We start from the raw sequence: 16,548 nt of genomic DNA, 5'->3' as shown, positions 1-16,548 counted from the left end.
GGATGAAGCACAAACTGGAATCAGTATTGCCGGGAAAAATATCAACAACTTCAGATATGCAGATGATACCACATTAACGGCAGAAACTGAAGAGGAACTAAAGAGCCTCTTGATGAAAGTGAAAGAGGAGAGTGAAAAAGCTGGCTTAGCAACTGAACAATAAATAGCTATTTGAGGATATTTTGGAGGTAAAACCCACTTTCACTGTTGACGATCTTACAGTTCAGAGAGATTAAGAGAGAAGTCCAAAGTCACACAACCAGGAAATGGCAGGTGTGGGATTCGGATCCTGTTCCTTCTCGTGGTGGCACGCTGACACTTTGTGTCGGATCACAGCCAAGAATGGGATCAAGTGCCTGCAGAACTGAGCACATAAGGATGGCCTTTGCCTAAGACTCCTCTTTAGTTACTGACTTGGCCACTTGCTGTGGCACCATGGTCCTCCCCATCTGCTGAGAATAGGAACAAAACAGGGGTCTCATCAATCTCATCTAATCATCACAGTATCACCAGGAAGTGAGTCTTGTTCTTATTCCTAACGTAGAGATGAGAAAGGTGAGCTTAATGAACTAATGCACCCAAGGTCAGGCCATGGACAAGTGGCAAGTTAGGACTCAGACTCTAGAACTTGGCATCTTAGATATGCAGCCATGAAATTAAGATGCTTGTTCCTTAAAGGAAAGCTATGACAAAACTAGACAGCATATTAAAAAGCAAAGACATCACTTTGCTGACAAAGGTCCACATAGTCAAAGCTGTGGGTTCTCCAGTAGCCATGTACAGATGTGGCAGTTGGACCCTCAAGAAGACCCTGCAATGAAGAACTGATGCTTTCGAATTGTGGTGCTGGAGAAGACTCTTGAGAGTCCTTTGAACTACAAGGAGATCAAACCAATCAATCCTAAAGGAAATCAACCCTGAATATTCATTGGAAGGACTGATGCTGAAGCTGAAGCTCCAATACTTGGGCCACCTGATGCAAAGAGCCAATTCATTGGAAGAGACCCTGATGCTGGGCAAGATTGAGGGCAGGAGGAGAAGGAGGTGGCAGAGGATGAGATGGTGAGATAGCATCACTACTCAATGGACATGAGTTTGAGCGAACTCTGAGAGACAGTGAAGAACAGGGAAGCCTGGCATGCCGCAATCAATGAGGTCACAGAGTTGGACACAGCTTAGCAACTAAATAACAACAATATCCCCAAATTGGTAGATCATGGGAACTACCTGGGGATACAGTGGAAATTCACTTTCCCAGGTCCCTTATCTGGGGCAAAAAATGACTGGTGGGTCTCGGAACAGCGCAAGGTGATTCTTACGGTCAGATGAGTAGGAAAGACTTCACTAGCTATGAAGCTGAGTAAAAAAAAGTGCTATATTCTAGGTCAGAAGCCCTCAGTCTTCATCTGAGCTCTGCCCTCACCTTAATATACAGAAGCGACAACAGGAATCAGAAGGAGAGAATGGCCAAGAGTGATCACCAGGAAGTGGTAGAACAGGAATGAAGACTTTCTGACCTAAGGGACACCCGACATATGGGGCCTGACTCCTGCAGGTGATGTTAGTAAATTTTGGAAAAATGGGGACACAGAAAGGAGACTCTTCACAGCTAGCCAAGGAGTGAGGACCCAAGGGAAAAGAGTCCCAGGGACTCTTGTGATCCAGCCTCCAAGTTCTGTCCCTCAGTCCACTTCCAAGATCTCACCATGTGGGGCCTGACTCCTGCAAGTGATGTTAGTAAATTTTGGAAAAATGGGGACACAGAAAGGAGACTCTTCACAGCTAGCCAAGGAGTGAGGACCCAAGGGAAAACAGTCCCTGGGACTCTTGTGATCCAGCCTTCAAGTTCTGTCCCTCAGTCCACTTCCAAGATCTCACCATCAACTCCCCAGAGAAGGCAGCACACAGATGTGTCTCCAGGTGGTCATCTGCAGATTTCACCAAGAGCTAGAGCGTTACTAAATAGAGAGGCTTGGGAATGTCCTTCAAAGCCAGAAGCTATGCTACTTTCAAATGATAATTTCTCCACTACTTGCCTCCTTTGCTGTTTTTTCTGTTTTCTTTTTACAATAAGATTGTGGTATATTACAAAACACTCAGGCCTAAGAGTACAGAAAAACAGCTTCTGGGCCTGGCTCTGCTGTTAATTCTTTATGGAACCTTGGCCTTGGTGTTACCACCCGTACAGTGGAGGAGGTGGATGCTGTATACCTAAATCTTGCCAGTGAATAGAGAAGCCCAAGAGACTGGGGGTTGGAGGCCTGGCTTATTCATTCACTAGTTATATGTGATTTTAGGTAGTTCACATAAATTCCCTCAGGCAAATGAAGGGGTTTATACAAACTGTTCTCCAAAGTTCTCCCAACTATAGCCTATGGTTCTTTGTGAATTGAATGAAGAAAACTGACAAGAGAACAGAAGTCTAATGACAGTTCTTAGAGGGGCTGATATGAAGTGGAGCATCCTGGGAGTCTGGAAGCAGTCCTGCTAAGGGGGCTTTGTGGTTAGACCTGCGTGCTATCAGTTAGGCTGTATGACTATCAGGCTAGGTAAGCCTAACATCTCTGGGCCTCAGTGTGGTGGACAGTATTGATGTCCCACATATTTCTGGTTCTCTGCTTCTCTGCACATGCTATGCTATGCTTAGTCATGTCCGACCCTTTGCGACCCCATGGACTGTAGCCCGCCAGACTCCTCTGTCCACGGGCATTCTCCAGGCAAGAGTACTGGAGTGGGTTGCCATGCCCTCCTCCAGGGGATCTTCTCAACCCAGGGATCGAACCCAGGTGTCTCACGTTGCAGGCAGATTCTTTATCTTCTGAGCCACCAGGGAAGCCCTACCTGCATACAATGGAATTTTATGTCTCAGCTCAGCCCTTGGAGGAGCACCATGACCATAAGACTTAATGTGGCCAATGGAGCGGGAGCAGAATGTGTCCTCTAGGAGGCTGTGGGGAAGCCACGCTCCTTCCCTACCATGGCAGCATTCATGGAAGCACGGGAAGAGAATGTCCCCTCAGTCCAGATTCCCAAACACCAGAATGAGCACAAGTGCTGTGGTTCTCTCCAGAGCGTGTGGTATGAGCAACACACAGACTTTTCGTGATGCCTCTGAGGTTCTGAAGTCATGTGTCACCAAGACACAGTATAATGCAGTCTGACTGACATAGTCATTTCTTTTTCTTTTTTTTTTGTAAAACCAAGTTGTCAAGGGCTACTTTGCAATAGGTCTTGGAAAGATTAAGTGAGAAAACATAGAGTATGTAGTATAGGACCTGGCAAATAAAAAAGTATGCACATGATGAAAGAGCAGGAAACAGGGAATGATCAAGAGCAGCATGTACAATTAACCATGTCCCAGGAAGGCAGCAGAGAAACCATAGCTTTGGAGCCACTTAATAAGATGTGACTTAGGCCCTTCAGCGGGGGAACAAGTGGGTGCTACAAGTGAAAGCCAGCTTTCCTCAAATCTTTAAAGAGAATCCTTCTGCTTCATCAGGCGTGGGTTGGTGGTGCTTCATCCTGAATGCCACATCTTACCCAAATTGTCATCTTATTCATGTGTACAACATGCATGTCTGATAAGCAACCCAGACTGGAAATAGCCTTTCTAGTAAATCTTTCATGAGCTCTTTACACTCTTTGGAGGTCATTTGGGAAGGCCTATGAGCCGGTGTCTGCGGCTGGCAGAACCATCTTCTTTTTGATGAGGCGTCTGCAAAATGTACGATTGTATTCGCTCAGCCCCCATTCCCAAGCAATGTCTCCTCGCTGCAACTTCTGAGACTCCAACCTCAATAATAGTCCTTGACTGATGTTTATCTAAATTTCTGCCATCTGTAACCGAAGTTGACCTTTCTTTATAATAAAAATGAGGCGGAATGAATAAGGATGGGCAAAAAGGGGCAAGTGGAATACAAACCAGCAAACAAGTTAAACAACAAACACCACCAACCTCCTGTGAGTTTATCTCGCTCCAACAGTCTCTGCCAGCCTCTTCCTGATTGAGAGTTAAGGGAAGGGAATTCTGACAGTGAGCCTGTATGGGTCATTAAGACCAACAGAGTTCACCAGAAGGGATGAGAAACAGCAATGCTTAGCATCACTTACTGAGTTTGGGGGCAATTCAGAGGTGAGATATTCGACTTTCCACATTTCCTCAGAACTTGGCATTTTACCAAAGGCTTTTAAGTGCTTTCATAATCCATCTGAACCTGTTCCTAATCCAGAGCTCTCTCTTAACACCATCCAGACTCTTAAAACAAAACTTACTCCCTCCTGGGAGTAAATGATATTGTGACTTTAGTCTGTCCTCCTTTCCCCTGTCATTTCAGGTCTCTCCTTTAAGCCTTTCACCCTTCACGCCTCCCTGAGTCCCTCACCTTTCGCCATTTAACTACTCATCTCTTTAGCCCTTGCCATCCTCCGTATCTCCTTCTGTGCCTCAGTCCCGCCTCCTGCCGCTCTGATCCCCACTTCACCTCCCCTCCATTCTCGTCTCCGCACGCCCCGCCTGTCCCTCTGCCTGCTTCTCCTTATCGCTCTCACACTGTCAGTGTTTCCCCGTGGGTCTCTCCGGGTGCTCCGTACTTCATCCTCCCACATAGTGGATGATTCCTGGACTTGTCAGAGTCCTGAACTCTCCCCATGTTCCCCTCCCAGAGAGGAGCTGCATCCTACATTCAACAACCTACGAGGTGGCTAGGAAGGGGGTCAGGTTCCTGCAGAGTCACATCTATGGAAGTGGGGTTTGCCTAAGATGCCCCCTTCATTATGAGTCTGGCAGCCCCCAAAGGCACCCACGTTCTCACTAGAAGCAGAGTGAAGCAGGTGGCCCTTCTTGCCACGCGCTAACATGGGGACATGGAGAGGAGACGTACGTCACCTGTAACAGAACCAGAGGCCGGGAGAATGGTGGTTTGGGACTCACACACTCAAACTTTCAGTCTCAGAAGGGCCCCAGATCATGACAAGCACTGGGTAAATAATATCCATCCCCGGGCCTCAGTTTCCCCAGCTACACGGTAAGGGGTGAGCATCTGTTGATCTTTAAGAGCTTGCCCAGTTCAGAAACTTGAAATGCAGGACTTCTGTAAAGCAGAAATCCAGGCTGTGCTTTCAGAGATTCAGGAGAGGGCATGAGCGGCAGGCCTGTCTCCTGTCAGCAGTCACCAGGTGTGGGCATCCAGGCGGGGGCATGGGGTGGGGCTGACAGAGCAGCATGGGGCTTGTCACAGAGCAGAGTCTGTAACTGGGAGAGGGTTTGCAATCCCAGGCCAGGCCAGGCCATTGTCGGGAGATGGGACATATGGTAAGACGACTGGGTACTCTGGAGGGCTGGACCAGAGATTCCGGGAGCGAGGGGAGGAGGAGGGGCAGGAAAGAAATGACAACAGCCTTTGGTGCTGAAGAACCGTGCAGGCCTGCCTTCTGGAGCCTGAAGGACAGAGGAGCCCCAGCTCCCCCTTATCTGGGGCTCAGGAAAGGAGACTTTTTTTTTTTTTTTTTTTAGGAAAGGAGACTTTTGAAAGAGATAAATTTAGACTCATTAGAAGCCACTCACCTTCCCACAGAGGGAAGGCGACCGCCTGAGCATGGGGCTCCAAGTGGCGACATGGTCTGGGGACAGAAATAATTGCAAAGAAAGTTTAACTGAAGCCAAGGATGAGTGAGCTGTTGAAATGGGCTATTCTAATATAATGGGAGTCTAGGGAGTTCCCTGAATCTGGAGGCTGTTGTCAAAAGAGAAGAGTGTGATCTGTTCACTATACTCCCTTCCACGAGCAAATCAGGGTGGACTGGCCCTAGCTATTCAGGGATAACCTAAGACTGAATGGCGAGGAACAATAAACAGAGTGTTTGAGGCAGAAGGAAGACTCCTGATGGGGCTAAAATTCCGTGTGAGCCCGGAAACTCCCAGATCAGCCTTCAAGGAGCCAAGCTCTCTCTTATCAACCAGTCTATTGACAGGGGGAAGGCAAGCCTGCTGGATCATCAGGAGATCAGAGTTCACAGGCCAGTTCTCAAATGACTTGCCTTGTGACCTTAGCAAAGGCCCTTCCCCACATGCAAACGAGATCCCAAGATTCCATGATGCCCCCTCAGGATCCAGTACCTTACCTCCCAATCTGTGTCCTTCATTTGGACCAAGCTAATCTTCAACCTTGAGAGTGGGAACTCATGGATTTGATCATTTATCACATGCCAGTCACTCTGATAGTTGCTGTGGGAAATCAAACTACATAAAACAAGTAATGTGCCCATATCACAGTGACTGGGATATGGTAAAACACCACAGTTAAAAGATGAGGCAGAAAGACTCTGCTGGCCATGAATAGGGCTGGATTTTGGAGCTGGGTCAATCTGGAGATTTGCTTTCCTATCTCTCCCTCTCATTTATCAATATATCCAGGCTTCTGCATGTTCCTTCCTGAACATGAAAATGACTATAGCTCTTCTCCCACCCAGGAAGCACTATTCTTTGTCATCACTGCAAACTCCAGTTCATAAGCTTTGTTCTTAATGAAGCCTTATATTATTCCTTCTAAATTCTTTTGAAAGTCTTCAGATGGGAACTCTGAAAACCACTGGCATTCCCTGGAACATATCTTTGCAAATTCAATTTTCACATATTTGTTTTCTAATTGTGTGGGTGTCTTTTTGCACATTTGTAGATTCCTTTCTTGAAGGTGAGGGGCAGTTGATTTCTTCCTTTTGATTCCAGGCAGCAATATTCTACCCATCATCATGCTTAACACAGGTTTAATAGTCTATTATTAAAATGATAGAAAATCAAGATTCTAGAATCTCAGAATTGAGTAGCTCATCCAGATTGCCTTTAAATATCTCGCAGGGTTTTTCTGACCGAGTGCCATCCGTCTTTGCTTGAGCATCTGGGTGGGAGAGTCGGAGAACTCAATCCCGCCATTAAATTGTTGTGAGACTGCCAGTCACTTCTGTCACCCTCAACCTCACCCTTTGCCTGCAACTGCTCCCTGGTCCTTGTCCATTGTCCCTTTCAAATATATCCCCAAATCTCCTTTCTCAATTTTGTTTCCATCATCCTGGCTTGAAGTTGCTAACATTCTCATGTGGCTTCTAGACACCTAATTCACCCCATTCCACTGTCTCCCTTTCCACTTTCATTGCAATCTACTCCCCGCACAGCTACCATAAAGTTGAAAAAAATGCAATGCAATCATGACATATGCTCCTTATTTATCCATTTAAGAGTTTTCCTCTTTGCTGTTAGAATAAAGCCTTGGCCTGCAAGACCCCCATGATCTGCCATTCTGCCACTCTGCCTTCACCTCCCACTACTCCTCCCCTACGTTCTCAGTTTCAAGCACACCAGATTCTTTATTTCCTGAAGTCAGTCAAGTTCCTTTCCCTCTTAGAACATCTGTCTCTGCTTGAAAACTTTTCCAGTGCTAACTCCCACTCATCTTCCAGGTATTAGTTAAATAACACTCCCCCTGGAAACTAGACGGTGAGCCTTATTATTGCTTTCTAATCCAATAGATGCACCCACCCCTCACTCTCTCCAACTAAATTAGATCCCACTGTTAATTGATTTCCTGGAACACTGTATCTTTACTTTATAATACCTGCTACAAATTAAGTACTTAGGGTTGTATGCCACACACACACACACACACACACACACACACACACGCACACACACGCACACACACACACACACACACACACACACACACACACACACTGTATCTAAACACTGCAAGGTCTAAAGCCATTTTTATCTCATTTCCCATTGTGTTCCAGTAACCAGCATGGTAGGTGGGATACTGCAGATGCTCAAAAGCACGTGACAGCTACATAGATGAATAGTTTAATGAGTTCACATTTTCATTCTAGTTCTATAAAATGGGAAGTGATGTGATATGCTGGATTAGAAGATAAGACCAGGGCTGGGAAGTCAGTCAGACATACATCTGAATCCTTACTTTCCCTCTCACTAGACTGAAAAAGTCAGTTTACCTCTCTGTTATTGAAAATTTTCAACTGTAAAATGGAGGCCATGGTATCTCAAAGGGTTTTAATTGTGAAGCGGTAATTGCACTGTCCTGGCTCTTTAACTTCCCATAAAGGGAATTTGGGAAAGTCACTGAACACTGCCACTTCTTATCTGTATAAAGAGGATGACAACAGCCTCTACTTCACAGGGCCATTGTGAGGATGACATAAATCAGTGGATAGAAAGTGCTTAGAATGCCCACAGCATATACTAAATTAATGCTTGTGGCTATCATTATTATTAAAATACTTAGTAAAGAGCTTGACACACAGTATGTGTTAGTCGTTCATTCATGTCCAGCTCTTTGCAACCCCATGGACTGTTGCCCACCAGGCTCCACTGTCCATAAGATTCTCCAGGCAGGAATACTGGGGTGGGTTGCCATTTCCTACTCCATGACATACAGTATTTCTTAATAAATAGTAACGAGTATTACCACTCCTACTACAATCAACAATTATTAATTATTTGGCAGGATGAGGATGATTCCGATGGTGATGTTTCTTACCAGTTCTGACTTCTGTTGACATGACTGCAAATGATAGGTGAAGCTTTCTTTGTGATAATATCCTATTACATTTTTATGCAAAACTGTCTAAAAGTACATATATATTTTTTTAAAAAGACAAACATTTCTTATGTATGGAACAGTTCTCAGTTCTTCTCGTGGTATCATCTTATGGCTTTCAGATTTTGAGGCACGAATAAATCCCACTGACGGCCTCTCATCTGCAGACAGAACAGCCTCAATTCCTTCAACTCTCCCAGGAAGACTTTCTGAATTAGACTGCATGTCTAATCTTCATATAATTTGGACAACCCAGTTGCTCTCCTGTTTATTCTCATATGAGAGTAGACTCATCTTTTAATTTCACATGTATGTCTGTATTTATTAACAGGGAAAGAGGTGTTTGACATACCAGTGAGAAAAAAATAGCAATTTCTAAACAGCTTTACTGAGAGTTGGCACATTGGTATGTTTGTCTACTCACTGACATACAGATAGAGAAAGAGAGAGGGGTGTTTTAAGAATGTTCAAGAAAATATTAATTTTGGCTATTTCTGGGTGATGGGAATTTTATTTTCTACTTCATTAAATGTCTTTATTTTTGAACTGCCTGAATAAGCTTACATAAGATACTTACTTTTTAATAGATGAAAAGATTAATTACATTAAAAATTCCATTAACTATACTTATAGGATGATTTAAGATTGAAATTAAAATATGTGGAGAGTTAGAAAATGGGAGGATGGCATAGACAAAGGCCTCGGTCAGTGGAAAGGAACTTCAGAGAATAGACTTTGCTGACTTCTGACACTTTGTTCATTGGTGCTTGTGAGTCTCGGGAGATACTGACCAGACCTCTGTCCCATGGTACCCATGGCTTCCTCCCCCTGCCCAGATTCTGGGCCAGCAACTCAACCAGTGAAGTGCAGACATCAGCCCCATACCTAAAGGTCATCTGGAAGACTTGGCCTTGGTTCACGTGCTGGGTCCGGTTGTTGTAACCGTGTAGCATCTCTCCAAAGAGGGTGTCGTTGAACTTGGAGTCAGGCTTGAGGCACTTGGGGCCTTCGCAGACATCTGAGAGCATAAGGCAGGACTTTCCATCAGGGGCCAGCTTGTACTCCTCCACACAGCTGCGTGATAAAACAGGGCCGAGAGTTAGCGTGCACGCTGGGTGCCCCTATTGGGAGGGACCTAAAACCCAGGCCTCTTTTGCCTGCAAAACAGGTCAGAGTTTAGGAATGGAAACAGCTAAGCTGGCTGGAATCTATCTAGGGCACAGGTGTCTAGAGAGAAGCACATTAATCCTGCAAATTGGTAAATTCAAGGAAAGTCATTTGTGACACTTTGGAGGAGTCGAGGGGGATGCCAGAGAGCACATCCACGCACAAAGCAAATTTTAAAACTGTTTTCCATGAACACACAAACCTTAAAAAGCATGACAGACCAATTTGCAGGGAATTATCAACTAGTTTCTCAAATCAGAATCTATTCCCAGTGCATCTGTCGGCCAAGGTTGAAGACTGTAGCAAAAACAAGGTTTTCATTGCCCTTGTTGAGCAAAGGTGATAGTTCCAGAACCATGGACAGTGCACAGAGCAGCCGCCATAACTTCTGTTCAATTAGCAAAGTTAGCAGCCTCTGCTGACTTCTAACTACCTACTCCTGACAGCAGACGGGCCCTGGCATGCCGTTGAAACTGGGATGGGCTCCTTGGTGGCCCAAATGGGCATCTGAATAGGGTGTGGAAAAATATTTGCAATGTGAGGTGTTTATAGAGTGGAAAATAAATAGAGAGAGAGGGGAAAACAGAAAGCAGAGGCCCTAGCTTATGAAAAATCAAATGAGAAACTGAAATTCTTTGAGTATCTACCTACCCACAGTCCTTTTCTGGGCACTGTGCGTAGGGTGAACATACTAAAACACACAAGAAAACAGGCCGCATGACTGAAGGCAGATTAAATAGGCATCTTTGTCCCATGTGATGTGTGTGAAGCAAGGCGAGTCATTTTACTTCTTTGCTTTCTAGTTTCCTCATCTGTAAAAGGGGGTTGACGCTGCTATCCTGCGTTACTTCACTAGGCTACTGGGACGGTCCATGACACATGGACTGCATGAACAGAAACTTCAGTATACTTGACAAAATAATTACAGAGGGGTTGTAATGGTGGTGATGGTGATATTTACTTATTGAGCATATGCTATTAACTAGGCACTTTGTAAGTTGATTTTTATCACCATGAAAAAGGTAGCATCATCATTCCTGCTTTACAGAGGAGCAAAATGAGGAGGCAAAAAAATCAAGCAAGTCACACCATAAGTGTCAAAGGTGGCATTCAAAATCAGGTCTGTTCAGCAACAAAGTCATCTTTTTCTCCACTTGTCTTTTCCAAATCCAGTTGTTCCTATTTGCATGGCATGACCCTGGTTAGGTTCTGCTGGCTGGAGGCAGCAGGAAGCAGGCAGTCTCTTATCTGCCTTTCTTCCATGGGAGTGAAGATCTGTAGAATCTGACTGCAAAAAGACTCATGTGGGAGAAGGGAGAGACTTGGTTTGAGAAGGAAGTGTAGCCAGGATGCAGGAACCAGTGACTGATGCTAGAGACATAGAACCCAGCTGAAGGCAGGAAGTAGGCAGGCAGAGCTGAAAACACAATCCAAGATCACTCCATTTGAAAAGTAGGGAATATTTTGTATTTGACACAAGCTGACACCCTGTCCTTGTTTTCCTCTAGCCCCTGGTATTGTATGGATACATTGAGGGTCTTTCCACTGTTTACATGCTCTTGCACAAAGTACAGTGGAAAGTTCTTGGAAGGAGACCTGTTCTGGTACCTTGGTCAAGTCTGTCCTGTCTTCATTTTGAATCTATTAACATATGCAACTCTCCCCTCATAAAGTTGCAGTACAAATAAGGTGAGTTATATAAATGTGCAGATATATGGTAAGGACTCAACAAAGTCTAGTTCCACACATTTATTCCAAAAAGTTCCTAGCAAATATCGGAAATTATTTACTCGATAGATGTCACCCTCTTTCTCTCTTACACACACACATACACACATGTAGCCGTGAGTAAACACATGGTTGTAAAAGATTAGATATTATCAAAGCTTATAGAGTAAAACATAGAAGTTCTTAATTTCCCACTCCACACATATCCTTGCTTCCTGTTCTAGTGATCATCATTATTAATAATTATATATTCTCATAGGGTTTTTTCAATGTATTTAAAGATACACATAATACATATTGTATTTTTATAATAGAAAATACCTTATGTTTATTTATTATATTATACATTTTGCTATATATACAACTTTTTCATAATAACCTCATAAACAGAATTACCCTATATGTTGTTGTGAGATACACATTTGCACCTAATATAATTTCTTAGAGATCTTTTCAAATCAGTATCTGTATAGATCTATCTTTTTAATAACTCTTTGGCATTGCACAGTATAAATGTACCATAATGATTTTACCTAATGTTTATTGATAGACATTTCGGTTGTTTATCTTTGTTTGTTAATGCTGTCATGATAAAGAATGTTATACATATATCACTATGCACCTTTGTGTTTCTATAAAACAGATTCTTAAAGAGTAATTTATGGGTCAATGTTTTGTGAATTTTAAAACTTTGATAGATCTACTAAATGACTATGTAGAGAGGCATGACCTGTAACCCTATCACTGATGAATGAAAGAACACACTTTCCCACATCTTTCATGGTCATTACTACCAATCTGGGATGGCTAAAGATAAAACATTTTTGTTTGTGGATTTGCATTTTCCTGATTACTGGTGGATCTCACCATATTTTCAGGTCATGGCCACTTGCATTTCTCATTCTGTACACTATCTATACGCCTTGACCATTTCTCTACTGTGATACTCGTCTTTTTTTCTAATTGGCTTATACATGCTTGGCATATATTCTCAAGAGTTACCTTTCACCTTCCAAATATATTGAAATTTTCTTCCAATCTGTACTTGTATTTTACTCTGGCTTTTGATGTCTTATAACCTCTTTATCCTGGTCTTTTATTGCTTTTGAATTTTGTGTGATGCTTAGGGAGCCACAAAGATGAAAAAAACATTTTTCTCTATATTCTTCCAGTATTTATACAGTTTTTTCATCTTTGGTTATTTAATCTGTGTGGAATTTATTTTTGTGCCTGGTGGGAGTGATTAGCTTAACTTAATTATTTTTTAAATGGGTAGATGACTATCTGAAGGAGCCATCCTTTCACTAAGTAGTTTTAAATGCCATTCTGTCATGTACTAAATCCCTATGTGTACCATGTATACATGGTTGGAAATTTTATTTAATTATCTGTATATTTTCATAATAATGCTGCACTATTTTAATTAATAGAGCTTTATGGCATGTTTTGAATGTAGCAAAGTAAGTCTTCTCTTCATAAACACTAATTTTCTATTTCAAAATTTCCTCACTGTTCCTACTCATTTTTCTCTTCAGATAAATTTTAGAATTGGCTTGTCAAATTCCCACGTAAAACTTTAGTGGAATTTTGTGTGGTTCCAAATTGAATTTGTAGACTAAATGAGGTTATTCAGTCACTAAGTCCTGTCCAACTCTTTGCAGCCCCATGAACTGCAGCTTGCCAGGCTTCCCTATCCTTCACTATTTCCCAGAGTTTGCTCAAACTCATGTCCATTGAGTCAGTAAGGCTATTCAACCATATTGTCCTCTGTTGTCCCCTTCTCCTCCTGCCCTCAATCTTTCCCAGCATCAGGGTCTTTTCCAATGAGTCAGCTCTTCACATCAGGTGGCCAAAATATTGGAGCTTCAGCTTCAGCATCAGTCCTTCCAATGAATATTCAGGGTTGATCTCCTTCAGGATGGACTGGCTTGATCTCCTTGCAGTCCAAGGGACTCTCAAGAGTCTTCTTCAGCACCACAGTTCAAAAGCATCAATTCTTCTGCACTCTTCTTTATGGTCCAACTCTCACACCCATACACGACAACTGGTAAAACCATAGCTTGACTATATGGTTGTTTGTCAGCAAAGTGACGTTTTTGCTTTTTAATACACTAAGTTTATCATAGCTTTCCTTCCAAGGAGCAAGGATCTTTTAATTTCATGGCTGCAGTCACCATCCACAGTGATTTTGGAGCCAAAGAAAATAAAATCTATCACTGTTTTCACTTTTTCCTCTTCTATTTGCCAAGAAGTGATGAAATCAGATGCCATGATCTTAGTTTTATAACATTGTGGTGAAGGGGCTTATGCAACTGAATGAAGCTGTGAGCCATGCCATGCAGAGCCACCACGCCATGGTCGACTACGAGGGAATGGCAAATCACTCCAGTCTTCTTGCCACGAGAATCCCATGAGCAGTATGAAAAAACTAAATGAGGGGAAGTTGTTGATTTTTTTTTCCTTTAAGATATATGCATTGAAAGTCACCTCTGTACTAGACACTGTCAACAAGTATGAGAGTTGATGTCTTACGTTTACCACACTGGATCCTCTTTGTGGAAACCCTGTAGACTATGCATCTAAGCTGCCCTTGCATTTGGGTTTCAGGGACCATGTGCAGGGATTCCAAGAGATGGAGTCTGTATAGATGTGATGTAAGTCTCTGTCAGCCCCCGCCCTCACAAGCACCCTGTGTGATTCTCAAGCTCGCTCTTCCCTAGCTATGGAAAGCTTGGAGAACGTGTGTTCCAGATCCATACTGCAAGATGGAAGAAGGCTGCCTTAATTACAGTGGACCTCGTGTCAACCAGAAATAAACTTTTGAGTGCAATCTTCTGGTTTGGGAGGCTTCATCTGTTGCAGCAACATAGCATATCTTATCCTTACTGACTGCTGCGGCAGCTTTATAGTCGGGAGTCTTCTAATTCAGAAACACAGCTGGAGTTTCCATTTGGCAAATGTTCTTCTAAAGTCTTCACTGAAGTTTTAGACTTTTACCCATAAAAATCTTGCACAGACCTGTTGTTCAGTTGCCAAGTTATGTCCAACTCTCGCGACACCGTGGCCCACAGTGCACCAGGCTTCCCTGTCCTTCACCATCTCCCAGAGTTTGCTCAAACTCATGTCCATTGAGTCAGTGATGCCATCCAACCACCTCATCCTCTGTCATCCCCTTCTCCTCCTGCCTTCAATCTTTCCCAGCATCAGGGTCTTTTCTAGTAAGTCAGCTCGTCACATCAGGTGGCCAAAGGATTGGAGCTTCAGCTTCAGCATTAGTCCATCCAATGGATATTCAGGGTTGATTTCTTTTAGGATTGACTGGTTTGATCTCCTTGCTGTCCAAGGGACTCTCAAGAGTCTTCTCCAGCACCACAGTTTGAAAGCATCAATTTTTTGGTGCTCAGCCTTCTTGATGGTCCAACTCTCACACCTGTACATGACTACTGAAAAAATTATAGCTTTGCCTATATGGTCTTTGGTCAGCAAAGTGAGGATTTATTCATGAGTATTTATGCAATGCCTTAATGCAGAGAAGTTATAAGCAGGTATTTTGTATCCAGACCACCAAAGTCTGAATCCAGATTCCACCATTTATTGGCTGTGTGACCTTGGAAAAAAAGCTTAACTTCTCTGTACCTCCTTTGCTTACCTATGAAGACATCTGCACCTCACAGAGGCACCGTGAGGATTAAATGAGCTATGTCTGACATCCAGTGTGCTAAGCATATAGTAGAGTGATGGCTTCTGTTAGTACAGTCTTTTCCACTTGAGGAATAGGATTGGTTTTTCATGTATTGTTTCCCTTATATTTTCTAGTTAGTTATTGCTGATATCAAGCAAAGTTATTACTGACTTTTGAAAGCTGATTTTTCATACTACCACATAAGAAGCCCATCGGTTCTAATACATCAACCAGATTTTTCTAGATGAATGAGTATGTATTTGCCCAGTTTGGGTATTCAGATTATGGTAGGATTATGGAATAAATTAGAAAACTATCTTTTTTTTTAATCTGCCTTCTCTGGATTGGTTTACATAAAATAGAGGTTATCCATTCCTCGATGATTTGATAAGACCTGCCTCTAAAGTATCCTGGGCTCAATGTCTTCTTCTCAATTGCAGACATTTAGTTCTCTTATCATTTTATTTTACGCTATCTGGCTATTTAGATGTTCTACTGCATCATGATTCAAACTAGGTAATTTATATTTCCTAAGGAAATAATGCACTTCATCAAGACTTTCAAATGTATTGGCATACAGTTACACGCAGTATTCTCATTAAAGTTGTTTTATCTTCTGTGCTTCTACGGCTATGTCCCTCTCTCATTACTAACGTCTTTATTTGTGTTCTCTCCTTTGAACAAGCTTTTGCCTTTTACGGGCAAGGCTCCTTTCTTTTTTTTTCTATTTATTTCAGCTTTTATTTGTATTAATTCCTTCCTGCTGCTTTCTTTGAGTCTGTTTCTTTTTCTGGCTTCTGGAGTTGAGTGCTTCATTTGTTTATGTTCAGTCTTTCTTGCTTCTTAGTGAACACTGTGGAGCTTCTGGCTACTGTTCTGCCTCTGTTCCGTGGGTCTGATGTGAAGCCTTCCAGCTCCTCCTTCTTTCTAAAGAGGTGATCATTTGAATATGAGTTTTTCCCTTACCCAGGTGTAATTTAGAAGGCTGCTTTTTGTAATTCCCATATATAAAGAGAGATTTATATGCTAGATAGATTATAGTTAATATCTAATATTATTGCATTCTAGTCTGAGAATGGCTTCTCTGGTGGTTCAAATGGTAAGGAATCTGCCCGCAATGCAGGAGACCTGGGTTCGATCCCTGGTTGGGAAGATCCCCTGGAGAAGGGGATGGCTACCCACTCTAGTATTCTTGCCTAGAGAATTCCATGGACAGAGGAGTCTGGCGGGCTACAGTCCATGGGGTCACAAAGTGTCAGACATGACTGAGTGACTAACACTTTCACTTTCAGTCTGAGAATATAGCCTGTATAATGTCTATGTTGGTGAATTTATTGAAACTCCAAGCCCCCTTACCTAAAGGAG

General features: G+C 42.9%; 1 protein-coding gene across 3 annotated transcripts in view; it reads right to left on the bottom strand.

The window, feature by feature from the left end:
• The window catches only part of ASTN2 (astrotactin 2), a 988,998-nt gene that overhangs the window by 339,168 nt on the left and 633,282 nt on the right, over positions 1 to 16,548 (bottom strand). For all 3 annotated transcript variants that reach the window (XM_061163301.1, XM_061163302.1, XM_061163303.1), the window contains one exon: positions 9,492 to 9,680. In XM_061163301.1, the coding sequence (XP_061019284.1) occupies positions 9,492 to 9,680 (189 nt within the window). The remainder of the gene's footprint in view (positions 1 to 9,491; positions 9,681 to 16,548) is intronic.

This window comes from Dama dama, chromosome 16 (assembly GCF_033118175.1).
Source record: "Dama dama isolate Ldn47 chromosome 16, ASM3311817v1, whole genome shotgun sequence".
Taxonomy (NCBI): Eukaryota; Metazoa; Chordata; class Mammalia; order Artiodactyla; family Cervidae; genus Dama; species Dama dama.
This window is presented reverse-complemented; position numbering and strand designations above follow the sequence as displayed.